Raw genomic sequence first — 13984 nt, 5'->3', positions numbered from 1 at the left:
GGACAGAGAACGAGGCTTTCAGGCCTGCCTCGCACAGACCTTTTCATAGCACACGCATGATGTAACTGGCTTCTATTCCGGGTTCTCAGAGCCGGTCACATGCTAGCCCCAAAGGCTGCGGGAGAACTCAGCCTTTTGCCCAATTTATCCAGCCTGTCCTCAAGGAAGCCTTCACGCTGACATCACATCAACCACTGCTCTCTCTTCCTCTTTTTATGGCTGAGCAAACAAGCACAACGCGCAGACGGGGTGTCTTTGAGAAGAACTGAGCTGGATGAACCTCTTTTAGTTCTCAGGAATGATGAAAAGAGCAAGTGACTGTCAGCTCTTTAGAAAGTAGACTTTATAAGGGAAGGATAAATAAGCGATGACCTCAGAGGGGAAGACCAAGCCAAGTCAACTCGGCCACAAAAAAGGGCACAGAACCAGGAGTTGGAAAATTAGGTCTGCACCAACCTTCTTTCCCAGCTCAGGTAAACTGAGATAAGTGAGATAAGAGGGCTGATTTGTTGGCCCAGTGGATACCGTGAGGCAGTGCTCTGGCCTCCAAACAAAGAATAACCTTGTCTTCCCACCTGTGCAAATTCTACAATGAACCTTCTTACCGGCATCAACATTAAAAAGACTACTTAATTTACTATTAAATTATTAATCTGCTGTATCAAAGTTAAATAGATTTTCTTTCAAAAGCCTCAAAATGATTTAAGAAAAAAAAAGCAAGACTACAGAATTGCAAGTAGCAGGCATAGAGTGGGGACTAGATCTAGATGTAGTGAGAGGTTAGGTCCTTAATTTCTAGTCTTTTACAAAGCTTTTCACAACTCTGTAAACAAGAGCAAGTATTACCTCATTTTACTGAAAGTTTAGCGAAGGTATAAGGACACTGCTAAGTTAAGGTGTCATTGGGATGGCAAAGACCCCAAAATGCGTACTCAGCTTATTTGAAATTAGGAACCTGGGCTAGTTTTCTGGCCTGTAAACTGCACTGTGGCCCTTAACGTGGCTGTACATGACGTCAGCATCGCTGTACTTGGGCCCGGGAGCCCTGGACTTAGCCTTTCTCCCTCGACTGCCACAACCTGTAGAATTCCCTCATGGACACAGTTCCCTCCTCAGGGCCCCAGCGCTTTTCCTATCCCAAACCTCCCACTTGCCCAGAGGAGCTTATTTTCTCTTGTGAGTCTACAGCACCTCGAGATATTTCTACTTTTCAGAGGAATCAAAAGGCTGGCCTGGCCCTTCCTGTTCATGGCAGTCAAACTCCACATTCGTCTCCTCTCTGGCTTCTTTGACTTCTCCCCAGTTGGGATTCATTCTGTTATTAGTATCAAGTGCAGGGTAACTAAACTACTGTAATAAAAAACGATTTTCAACCTTTGTGAAGAGGGTACGTTTTCTGGGACGTCTTCCTTCCTTTTCTCCAAGTAGCGGCCTCTGCTGGAGAAGCCACAGAAGGAGCCGGGACTTGAACAGAGTTAGTGGTGGGCACAGGGCCGGGAAGGAGGCCGGGGCAGGGGAGTGGATTCTAGCAGGGAGGCAGAGAAACACTTCTGCAGCCACCAAAGCTGCTTTAAAAGGAAAGGGCTGGAGAGATAAAGAAAGAGGTCCTTTTTATTGTGATGGAATTCCCTCTCTTGGAAGGTGAATTCCTTGGCATTGTCAGAGACCAGAGCAGACATCAATAGCCACGGAATAGCCCTTGACTCCTGGAATTATTAAATAGGTAAGAGCCAAATATAAGCACCTCCACTGGAAATAAAGGAAATAAAGACACAGGGAGCCAATAAAGTTATCATTTAATTTTAAGGGTTTCTTCTTTTTTTTATCTTAAAGATGACTTCCTATTACAGTAAGAAAGTTCTAACAAATTAATTTCTTTTTCACAAAAAAGACTTATTAAATGATTTCTGTCAATACGTAACATTTCCACCATTTTCTTTAACATAACCGAAAGCAAGAAAAAGCAGATAATCTCTAAGCACAAGCAAATAATCCAGCATTCAGAAGAACCTTGAAAACAATTCCACCACCAGCTAGTCTCAGACATCTGACCATTTCATCATTTAGGAATCAAAACCAGGATCCCTTCTCGGAAAATGTCTGTTGACATTTCTATTAGGAAAAACAGCTGCTGGTCACAATGCATGGAGAAAGGAAAAGTGAGGTGTTCCCAGTGGCATCTTTGAAAAGGTTCTGTGACAAAAACGCATCTTTATTGCCCCAAATAAAAATCTATGGTAGGCCTCCTCCTTATTACATACATTTCACTTTAACATGCAAAAAAAAAAAAAAAGTATCTGGAGACAACTATGCCAAGGGAGTGAAGGGAAATCTGGGCAGGAACTTACAGGCAGGCAGTGTGCATGGCCCTACTTTAGAGCTGCGCAGAGGGGTGGTCCACGTCCATGTCCTTGCTTCTTGATCTTAAGCCACCTAGACTTGTCATGAGGGCATAGAAGAGGAGATGATGCATAACCCTGTCTCAAACAAAGGTGTTATTTAGCGAGCCTCGCCAAGGTTGCTGGGGCATGAGGCCAAGGCCTCCTGGGAGGGGATATGCTCTCCAGTATCATCTTTACCTTTGTGACTGCACAGATGAAGGCAGCCAACGCGGACCCCATTCACTCTGGCTGGCTAGATATAGGCAGGGCAGGTCCCAAGTCCCAGTGTGATATAGGCTCCCTCTTGCACACTCTGTCAATGGCACAAAGCCCTATTGTTAATACAGTCCTCTGCTCACACTCAAAATAAGGGCAACACCCTGTCCTTCGACTACACAACTTTCTTCCTCTACACACATCTGCTTTTTCTTACAGCTTTCCTCTGAGCATCTGATCACTGCAATACCAAAAAGAGACTGTGGCACCACGATGCTTCAGACCCATCCTCCAGGTAACCCGAACCCTCCTCAATCTATTGCTGGGCCTTCCTAGGCTGCCTTTAATCTCTTTCTAGCAGATTTCAGAAAAGACGTGGACCAGGTGCCAGACAAGGTGCAACCCCTGGTTATAACCACAAACAATTAAGGAAGCTGGAACCTCATACCCACAAAGACTGGGGTTCTGGGTTCACCCTCCCTCTGCTATCTTTTCTGCCTGGGTAGGGAAAGCTGAGTCAAGCTTTAAAAGAAACTTGGGTTCTACTGTTACTATAACAACTAGAATAAATATTGGGAATTCTAGAATGGTATCTCCACAAGTATTTATGGGTTAGGAAATAATTTTCAATACAAACATTGGACAGAAAAGCCTGATAATAATAAAAAAAAATCTATGAATCAATCTGGGGCAAGTTCTTTCTTAAACCAGTTTAACTGATTGGTCACCCAGATTGGTCAGGATGAAAATTCTCAAGAGCTTGAATTTTATATGTATAGATATGGATATGGTACAGTGAAAATATTCTGGAGATAAGCTATGATATTTACATAAAATAAGGGAGGGTAGAGGGAATAGATTTTAGCTTTACTCATTCTGAGGCTGGAGAGACTTGAGCAATGACCGTGAACAGCAAGCCCAGCTGTGTCTCACTGGGCATGGCTTATAATATTTCTCTCATGCAGACCAGCTGCCTCAAACTATGTGTTTTAAAACCACTCAGAAGAGGAGCTAAGGGATAATGCAAAAAGGCTCCAAAGGCCCCCAAGTGAACCATTTTTTAAAATCCTACCTTTGCTACTTAATGACATTCAATAATAATATTCCATTGAGAAAACAAATAAGGGTTTTTCTCTTCCTATTTTGAACAGTGTCAGTCAGAAAATCATCCCTAAGTTATGGGAATAGCAAAGAAAGCTCACTGTAAGAAAGCAAATCTTTGCTACTGAGAGAAACTTGCTTCATTGAATCCTTCATAGAGAACCAAAAAGGCCATGCAGATATAGATACAAAGACATGAAAAATACTGCTATTCCTGGACAGTCTGCCTTTTTTTATTCCTAGGCACGGAGCCCTATCAAGCCCACCGAGTGTAATAAGCAATTTCCACATTGCCAGTCCACATCTAGTCACAAAAAACCAGCAGATCAGCAATGTTTGTACCCATAGCCAAAGTGTCACCTTGAGGTTTTAAGGAACATGGAGGGTGTTCTTGTTTTAACATTCTATTAAACAGTCACTCTCTTTCATGCACCTCCCCTCCTTATTGTTTTGCTTTTGTTCTAAATATTCAGAACACAGAGATTTAAAAAGGATATTATGTTTTGAACCTATATTAGATGAATTTTTAAATTTTTATTTTAAAAAATAGTCATCTGATCAATTTAAAATTTCACGTGATGTTTATGTAACCACAATTGGGTAACCTGGTCTGTGTGAAGTGTTGTTTTCAAAATGGTATTTCAGAAAATTTCACCAAGGAGTCCTCTGACATGCCTGGTGAGCTGATGTAAGAAGCATTTTGTGTTGTTCTTTGTTTGTTTGTTTTCCTAAATGGAAGAAATTGAAGAAAAAGAAGGACCTTTCCACAGGGAAGGTCCTATGAGGAAGAACAAAAGAAAAAGTATTTTTAGTATCTTTAGAACATGCAGGGGAAAGGTTTAATAAAACAGAAGAGTCTTTGAAGACGCCAACACTGCAGAGCTGTGACAGCAGGTAAAATGTCTAATGACAGCCCTAGGCAGGAATAGTAGTTCTAGGGCAAACCCAGGGCAGGCATCCAGCCCTCTTGGAAGCTGTTGTTTACATAAAAGCATTCAAAACTGTGTTAAAACCCTCCAATGAAGCTAAACTGAAGAAAAAGTGCTGTTATTACAACATCTTCCTAAGGTGCGTGCCTTCTAAATGGGTTTGAGTCATAGGTGCAAAGGCATATGTAGGAACACGGATTGAGAGCCTCACTTTAAGAAGTTACCTGTATTGTGTAGACACACCATACAACTTTCTAAAATGTTAAAATACATACCCCAGCTTTCTAAAGAACAGAAGAAATATCTTTATCTTTAGAATTCAACAGAATTTTCAAACCTAGACTCCTCCAAGAGCTGGTGTTGGTCTACCTTAAACTCACTCACATTTCCTTGAATCGGACTTCTCGTCTACTTGGGCTGATCCGCAGCTCAGAGGGTACCTGTGAACCACTTCGCACTCCTTTGCGCTGCTTGTGCCAAGGAAACTTGCTTTATCATACTACTTCTTTTTGAGAAGATAAGAAAGACATTCCTAAATAATCCATTCTTTTTAACTGGTAAAATATTATATTTTGCTTATAAGGATTTACAGTAACTATTCTACTGTTGCCTGCTGATGGAGGCCCCGCAGAGTGGTTTCCACTTGTGGACTGTGTATGTAGAACAATAGCCTTAATGAAAAGGAGAAAGGGACAAGGGACTCCCAACTCTACAATCTGTCATGGGAAATTTCCAAAGGCAAGATCTTTTCTCATTCTAGGATTTGGGGAGGGAGGAGTATAAGGATGCCCAGATGATTAATTCTCTCTTTGAGTGTAAAGAAATGACAGTCAGGAAAGACAGCTACTTAAGACTTGTTCTCCCTTCTTTCAGAGCTTTTACTCACACCCAATAAGAGATCCTTTATCTCCTTCCACAATATCCTTTTTATCTTTTTTATTAACAGAGCAATCCATGCAGGGAGACTGCAACCCCCCCAAATGCTTTCATCTCTGTCCTAAACAAATTGGGAACTGTTAGCAAAAGTATAGGTATAGGGAAATAGAGATTCATGGGCTAAGTCTTCATTCTTCTAATGAAAATTATGATTTCTTGAAAAAAACAAAGTGAGTTGTTTGTTTTTCTGGTTTCCTTGAAGCTCCCAACATGAAGTACTATACTACTGTCTGAAATACTTGCTTTAATGCTGGACTCCCACATCACAAATGACATTAAGGAAAGCCATAAAAGAGTATCTTCCATGCTTTGATGTCGAGTGCCCAGGCACACATGTCCACTGCAGAGCTGACCAGTAAGTATTATAGCATGGTACCTGTGATCAGGCTAAACCAAAAAGGGGAGCCTAAGTATCCCAAAATTTCCTTTGCTAATTGGTTGTGACTTGAAAATCAAACTAAAGGAAGATTATTCAAACACTGTATCTGAACACTTGCTGTTTGTATTTGAAAATATGCTACTAGAGGCTGACATACAGTTCAACCCAATGAGTGTTGAAAGACAGAGAAACATCCTAGTAATTGATACAGAAGACAGGAAATCCTCACTCATCCAATGCCCTTTAGCAAGACTTTCAATTCACAAGGGGATCACACCACCCTTGTTGGTTTCCATTATTCCAGTTGGTTGCAGAAATACTGACAGGGAAAAACAGAAGGATGATGGAGAAGAGATGCCAGAGCCTAGAAGAGCATAAATACTCTTGCTGTTGAGGTTCTGCTGAGGGCATTTATAAAATATTTAGAAATGTAACTTCCTTTGCAGATGGGGTAAGACACCTGGGGTTCAAAATGAAAGCAAAAGAACCTGGCAATAGTTAAAGCTTTCTGAAAATCTTTCTCCTCCAAAGTTCTAAGGGAAGTTTAAACCAATCATGCCTATAGATGAACAAATTATAAGTAACTCTAAGAAAATCCCTCGTTATTTTTTATTTTGCTTTACTAGAACATACTTAAAGGAATTGAGAGTCCAGAGAAAGTAGGTTATTATGGAAAACATTCCCCTTGGCCCTTAAAATCATTGGGTTTGGGTTATTCACTTCGAAGTTCTACTGTAATCAAGTTTTCCATCAGAAGAGAAACAGTGGTAGCCACTGAAATATAAGAGGCCTTTCTTCAATGGCACCCAGCAGAAAGGAAAAAATAAAAAGGAAAAAAATCTTCTTGCATTTGAAAAGTTGTTAGTCTTAAATGAAAGATATTACCTTCCAAAAGCAAGAATGAAGGCTGACTAGTTCAAGTCAGAAACCCAGGGTTGAGGTTTCCAAGGCCCTTTTATTAGGGGAGGGTCCCCTTTGTAGCACAAGACTTCACATATGTATTGACAACAATCAGATTAGTTCTTAAAAATTAGGGAGAAAAAAGGGAAAAACAAAACAGATGTACTTTTTATATATATTGAACACAAATTAAAAGAATTTATAAAATGGTCACCTTTCTTGCAGAATAAATGCAGACTGAATTATAAATGCACCTCCAGGTTTAAGTTGTTTGAGTTGTTTTTGTTTCATTTTCTAAAAATAAATAAATAAAATTTGTTCTTAAGTTTTGGATCCACCTGTGCCACAGCAGGACCCTGAATCATTACTGGGCTTTCTTCCCATGGTCGCTCCTGTGCAGAGCCCTTGGCTGTACCGGGCTTACAGATTTCACTGGCCCATCAGAGCGTACAGTATCTTTTCGGGGTGGCATTCGCTCATTAATTCGGTCCAGACCTCGGGCTTCTTCAAAACTCCGGATCTTGTGTGGAAGTGTAAATCCTCTGATGGCTAGAGAAAAACAAGAAAGGGGTGGTGGTGAAGAGTACTCAATTAGGCAGCAAAGCAAAAGCTTAAAAAAGTTTCTTAGCACACAGCAACCTCCTAAAGAAAAACAGAGAAAGGTAGCTATGGAGCACATGTCTGGTGAAGGTAATAGGCAATTTTTGATTGAATCAGACTTGTCTGAAGCTACTGCTTCCTTAAGGCCCAAAGGGCATCAGAAACTGAAAATAATTTTCATAAAAGCTCAATATGAATAATTATGGCAGAAGTATACTTGACCAAAAGCTAACAAGTTCTTACTTAGCCCCAAAACATTTGAGAGACTTTAAGGGCCAGAAACATGCTCAATGCTAAAAAAAAAAGGCAATGTTAGAATAACAGAGAACAAGTTAAACACAGAGTGGTTGCTTTAAGTACAAACACCACATTAACCACAAAAAAAGTAAAAACAAAGAGCTAATCTTTTTAAGATAGCTTTTTATCTTGCACAACCAGGAGCTGAACATAAGTTAAAAACCATCAAAACAGCTATTTTCCTTCTGATTCAACTTCTGTATCGTCAAAAAAAGGCATTCCCATTTTGAACCATCTTACCTAATAAAATAATTAAATTTATAACATAGGTTTACCAATTCCAATGGTTTTCACCCACAAATTCATAGATAATGTTACTTAAAATATGTTTCCACAGAAACAAAGATAATTTAGCTTGAGTGCCTTAGGGCAACCTCAGAAACAAACAATTAAATTCTAGTCTACTTTTGTCTCTGCTCTTGAGATTTTACAGTCATTAGGTAAAGAGGCTGACCTTTTTGAATCTCTTTATAATCAAAGGGACATCTCTTGTATATGGAAGGAACACAGAATCAAACCACACAACCGCTCATGACCAGTTGCTCAGGCTTCAGCCACTGCATTAGAACTGATGGAGCCCAGAAAGGACTGTGGCTACCGTGAAGATCATTTAAAATTACTACAAATATGGGACACAAAGGAAATGCTCGCTTTGTGCACATGCCTAGAAATAGATATTCCTTTTCGCACTGTTACAGTTCTGGTGATGCAATAATAAAAGATGTGCAATGTTGATAAAACTTTTTCAAACTAGTAGACAGACACATGATTACATCTATCAGAGTAACAGGCCATACCTTCCCGGGCCTCTACCGCTTCTACTGTGGCTGTAAGAGGGCAGGAGCAGTGGCATGCAAAAACGAAGACAGAACAAGAGTGAGTAAACCAGCAGCACTGCTGCCAGCACAGACATCCCAGAGTCCCACTCTTTAGCCTGTCCCCAACCCCTACAAGTCAACTAGTCAGAGAAGCAAGAGGATTATTGCAAGAACTAAACGGGGGCGGGAGGGGGCACGAGGTGGGGTGAGTTTCTAATATTTTTAACACTTCAGGTAGCAGCGAAACATTGCTCTCTTCATTTTAAATAGTCAGCTGCTATTATATTTTATGGCTTGACATCCACATATTAAAATAACTTGTCCTATCAAATAATTTAACATCACAGCATTCTTTAATTTATGATAGCTCAGATGGTATTAAATGAGCTGCTGCTGGGTCCTATTTAAAAAACTTATGTACCACTACTTCCTATTGCTCTCAAGTGACTCATTGCTTTCAACTGTCCTTTTTAATTACTTAATAAAATAAGAATGGCCTTTGAACAGCAGCCTGGCATTTGGAAGGCAAGAGAAACAGGTTACATGGGAGGGGTACTTCCTGTCTGGGAGTGGAGTACTAAGCTAGTGAAGGCATACAACTATTCAATTCCTGCTGCAAATTCCTGTACCCATCTGGGCTTAGAGAGATGGCAGAGGCTGACATTTCCAACCCATATGGCTTCCATTCAGTGTTCCAGAGAGTAGGCCAGTAACTAAGAAAGCCCTCTTCTCCCTCAGTGATGGAAAGGGAAGCAATTTAAAAATTAGTACCAACCAGTAAACTTCCTTGCATATTCTAATATATGAAAAGGTTACAAGTTGTAGCAAGAAAGAACCTCTTAGGCGAACCCTGTCAGTTCCTCCGATACCAACTTTCTAAAAGAAGGCAGGGAAGAATAGCGAGCAGTGACAGTTTGCTGTTCCTGAAGCGCTGCACAGCAATGCCAGAGAGAAACTGAAAGAACTGTGAAGTCAACTACCCAACGCAATGTGGAAAATGGATACTTGGAATCCACTTATCAAGTGTTTACATTTGTCAACCATATGTAGGCATATGTTGAAGCAATGTCACATCCTCTCTAATCTCCTTAAATAGAAAAATAAACTTCACAGGAAAACTACAGTGCCTTCTGACAGTGCATCACTGATGTAACTGCTGGGAAGCAGGAGAACAAAGCATTGCCTCAAACTGTACACTGAATGTTGGTCTCATTAGAGTTTAAAAGCTACGTGGTAAAATGTGTGCTAGTTATTACATTGTTTTGGGCCTTTCTAGAACTGCTTTTTGGACTGGGTATTAAGATAGAGCCTGCACTGAGGGACATTATAAGAAACAGTCATGTAAAACTCACTGATTTTCTTTTCTTTTTAATATCTTTACTGAAATATAATTCATATATCATAAAATTCACTTGTTCAAGTATACAAGTCAATGTTTCTAATATATTTAGAGTTGTGCACTCTTCACCGCAATCTGTGTTTGGAGTAATTTCATGCCCCAGAGGGAAACCTCCAACTCATTTGCAGTCACTTCCCATTTCCCTCCCTCACCTCTTCCCCTTAACCCTAGTTAACCACTAATCTACTTTCTGTCTATGCATTTGTCTGTTCTGGACATTTCATGGAAGTGGAATCATACAGTATGTGGTTTAGGGACTGACTTCTTTCACTTAGCATAACGTTTTCAATGTTCACTCATGCTGAAGCACGTACCTGTATTTCATTCCTTTTATGGCTGAAGAGTATTCCATTGTATATAACACATTTTGTTTAATCAGTTAATGGACATGTGGGTTGTTTCCACTTTTTGCCTATTATGAAGAATGCCATTTATGGAAATTTGTGTACAGGTTTTTGTGTGGACATACTTTTATTTCTCTGAGGAGTATATAATTACGGCTGGAATAGCTGAGCAATATGGTAACTCTATGTTTAACAGTTTGAAGAACTGCCAGTATGTTTTCCAAAGCAGCTGTACCGTTTTAGTTTCCTACCAGCAGTGCATGAGGGTCCCAATTTCTCCACATTTCTCATCGACACTTCTTATTGTCTTCTTTATTGCAGCCATCCTAATGAGTGTGAAGTGGTACCTCATTGTAGTTTTGATTTGCATTTGCTGATTGTCTAATGATGTTGGATACCATTTCATGTGTCATTTATAAGTCTTCTTTGGAAGATATACAATTCATATTGTATGTCAATTCAAATTCTTTACCCATTTTTAATTGAGTTGTCCTTTTATTATTGAGTTTTAAGAGTTCTTTATATTTTCTAGACATCAATCCCTCATGAGGTATATGATTTGCAAATATTTTTACCCATTCTGTGGGTTGTCTTTTCACTTTCTTGTGGTGCCATATGTAGCACAAAAGTTTTTAATTTTGATGTAGCCCAGTTTATTACTGATCTGTTTTCTATCTTACGGTCTTTGTGAATCTTGTTCTGTCCCCAGCTTTCTTCTCTATTTTGGCTACTAGGAAGCCTGGAGTCAAATTTGTGGCTGACTATTGGCTTAGTTTTGTTTTTCTTTGTGCTCCAATTTCCAAGCATATTTATTTTACTTCTTTGTGTTTTACGTGTACTGTAACTCACACACATCCCTCTTCAAAGGAGGTGAGACATAAGTGAATGTATGTTACAAGGCCATATGGGATATTGCTGATGGAAAGCTCTCCAAGTAAAGTTACATGAATGATAAAAGGTCTTTTTTAGCCAATGCTCTAGTTTGCCAATGAACCTGTGGAACTGAAACTCTGATGTGAAAATAACAAAATAAACTTATTTCCTGCAGTCAATAAGAGAGAATAAGAAGCTCCAAAAAGTTGGCTTCAGCTTTAGTTTTGTTCTTCTCACACATTCCTGAAGATTTTTATCAATTTCAGAAGTATCAATAAGTAATCCTGTATTGATTAAAACACTCAGATGCAAATCAGGAATAAAGAGAAACTGTATACACTGGGACTGAGACCCCCCCAAAAGTGACCAAGAATTATAAACAAAGAAATTCCCAAATAACATGTCTATAAAATTCTCCTTGTTACTCGTCCCCAATTTGCAGATTTGTTCTCTCAAGGTCTTGAAAAAAATTGGTATAGATTAAAACAACAACTTTGTAGATCAGCAAATTTTGAAAACTTTCCAAGTAAAGATGCTATAGGACATTCTTTTTCTTCTTTACTCATGTTACTTTCTATTATTCTAAAATATCCTTGTCAGTGTTGCTCTTAGAATATCTCACATGACTAATTACTAAGCAAAGCAATGGTGGGAAAAGATTCTGCTTACAAAACCTGCACATTTATTTGAGGACAAAAAAACCCTTAATCTGAAATAGTTTACGGAGCATTTCTGTGAAATTAAAGGAATTAAAATAAATTATAGGCTGGGTGTGGTAGCTCACGCCTATAATCCTAGCATTCTGGGAGGCTGAGGTAGGAGGATTGCTTGAGGTCAGGAGTTTGAGATCAGCCTGGGCAAAAGCAAGACCCCCTCCTCTCTACCAAAAATAGAAAAAATTAGCTGGGTGTGGTGGCATGTACCTGTAGTCTCAGCTACTTGGGAGGCTGAGGCAGGAGGACTGCTTGAGCCCAGGAGAGTCTGAGGTTGCAGTGAGCTATGATGATGTCACTGCACTCTACCCAGGGTGACAGAGTAAGACTCTGTCTCAAAAAAAATAAAAAAATAAAAAATAAATTGTATACTTCCATGGAGAAACCATTCAGTCTTCCTTCTAAATGGCTAAACTCTGCCAGGCAGGGTGGCTCATGTCCTGTAATCTCATCACTTTGTGAGGCCAAGGCAGGAGGATTGCTTGAGGCCAGGAGCTCAAGATCAGCTTCCTGACCAACATAGCAAGACCCTAATCTCTGCAAAGAAATCAGCCAGGCATGGTGGTGTGCACCTGTAGTCCCAGCCACTTGGGAGGCTGAGGTGGGAGGCTCGCTTGAGCCCATGAGTTTGAGGCTGCAACAAGCTATGATCCAGCCACTGCATTCCAGCCTGGGCAACAGAATAAGACCTCTGTCTCTGTCTCTCTCTATAAATAAATAAATAGCTAAAATCTAGTATTTCAGTATTCATTTTGAAAGAGAAGGAGGAATTCAATCTATAAAAAAGAAAAATGAGGTTGTTCCTATTGGTCAATAATAATGAAATTTCCACAAAAGGAAAAGGATTCCTATAAATGGCAGGATGGTTAAGCACAGTCGTCAGTGCCTGTAGTCCCAGCTACTCAGGAGGCTAAGAAAAGAGGATTGCTTGAGCCTGGGGTTTGAGGCTGCAATATGTTATGACTGTACCTGTGGATAGCCCGAGCTCCAGCGTGGGTAACATAGGAGACCCTATCTCTCATTGTTATTATTATTTTTTTAAGACAAGGTCTTGCTCTGTCACCCAGGCTGGACTGCAGTGGTATAGTCATAGCTCACTGCAGCGTGGTACTCTGATCCTCCACCTCTGCCTCCCAAGTATCTCGGACTATAGGTACACGCCCAGCTAATAATAAAAAAAATATTTTTAGAGAGCGTGGTCTCTGGGCAACCTCCCTGTTGCCCAGGCCGGTCTCAAACTCCTGGCCTCAAGTGATCCTCCCACCTCCTGAGTAGCTGGGATTATAGGCACCCAGTGGCCCCAGGCTCTTATAAAAAAAGGCAGGGGAAAAAAAAAAACTTAAGTAGAAACAATTCAATAAAACAAGGGAGGCAAAAACACAGTGAAACTTTAGTTTAAGATAATGCTTCAATTCCAGTTTTACCCATAGAATTAGTCATCGAATGATGTGATCTCCTGTCTCCCTGCCCCTCTGCCTTGTTTTACCAGATCTATGTTTATTCTGACAAATAACAATCTTTTTGATCCAGGATTCCATAAAGTCCTCTCCTAAGAAGTCAGCTCCCACAAGATTTTTAGAACTGATCCTCTGGGTGAAAAGGAGATTGTGGCACTAGAGTAGAATGTGGCCCCCAAATTGCATTAAGGTATAAAATATACACATGAGGCATATCATGTGCACGATCTGAAGTATACAGCTCAATACGTTTTTATATATGCATACACATGCGTAACTAACAACCTTATGGTGACCTAGATAGAACATTCCTAATACTCCAAAAGTTCGCTGTGTCCTTCTGGGTCAATATTCTCCCACCAGAGGAAGCCCCATTCTGACTCCTATTATCACTGATTGTTCTTAAACATCATATAAATCAACAGTCTGTGCTTTTCTTTTTTTTTTTTTTGAGACAGAGTGTCACTTTGTTGCCCTGGCTAGAGTGAGTGCCGTGGCGTCAGCCGAGCTCACAGCAACCTCAAACTCCTGGGCTTAAGCAATCCTACTGCCTCAGCCTCCCGAGTAGCTGGGACTAATTTTTTCTATATATATTTTAGTTGGCCAGATAAGTTCTTTCTATTTTTAGTAGAGACGGGGTC

General features: G+C 40.1%; 1 protein-coding gene across 6 annotated transcripts in view; it reads right to left on the bottom strand.

The window, feature by feature from the left end:
• Positions 1–1779: 1779 nt before the first annotated feature.
• Positions 1780–13984, bottom strand: part of PPP3CC (protein phosphatase 3 catalytic subunit gamma) — a 58073-nt gene continuing 45868 nt past the window's right edge. For 2 of the 6 annotated variants that reach the window (XM_045535529.1, XM_045535530.1), the window contains 2 exons: positions 8537–8566; positions 1780–7391 (listed from right to left, as the gene is read on the bottom strand). In XM_045535529.1, the coding sequence (XP_045391485.1) occupies positions 7207–7391; positions 8537–8566 (215 nt within the window). In that variant the 3' untranslated portion in view covers positions 1780–7206. The remainder of the gene's footprint in view (positions 7392–8536; positions 8567–13984) is intronic. The other 4 variants (XM_045535531.1, XM_045535532.1, XR_006730888.1 and 1 more) reach the window with 3 other exon arrangements.

Source organism: Lemur catta, chromosome 22, assembly GCF_020740605.2.
Source record: "Lemur catta isolate mLemCat1 chromosome 22, mLemCat1.pri, whole genome shotgun sequence".
Classification (NCBI taxonomy): Eukaryota; Metazoa; Chordata; class Mammalia; order Primates; family Lemuridae; genus Lemur; species Lemur catta.
The sequence above is the reverse complement of the archived record's forward strand: the minus strand, read 5'-3'. Positions and strand labels throughout refer to the sequence as shown.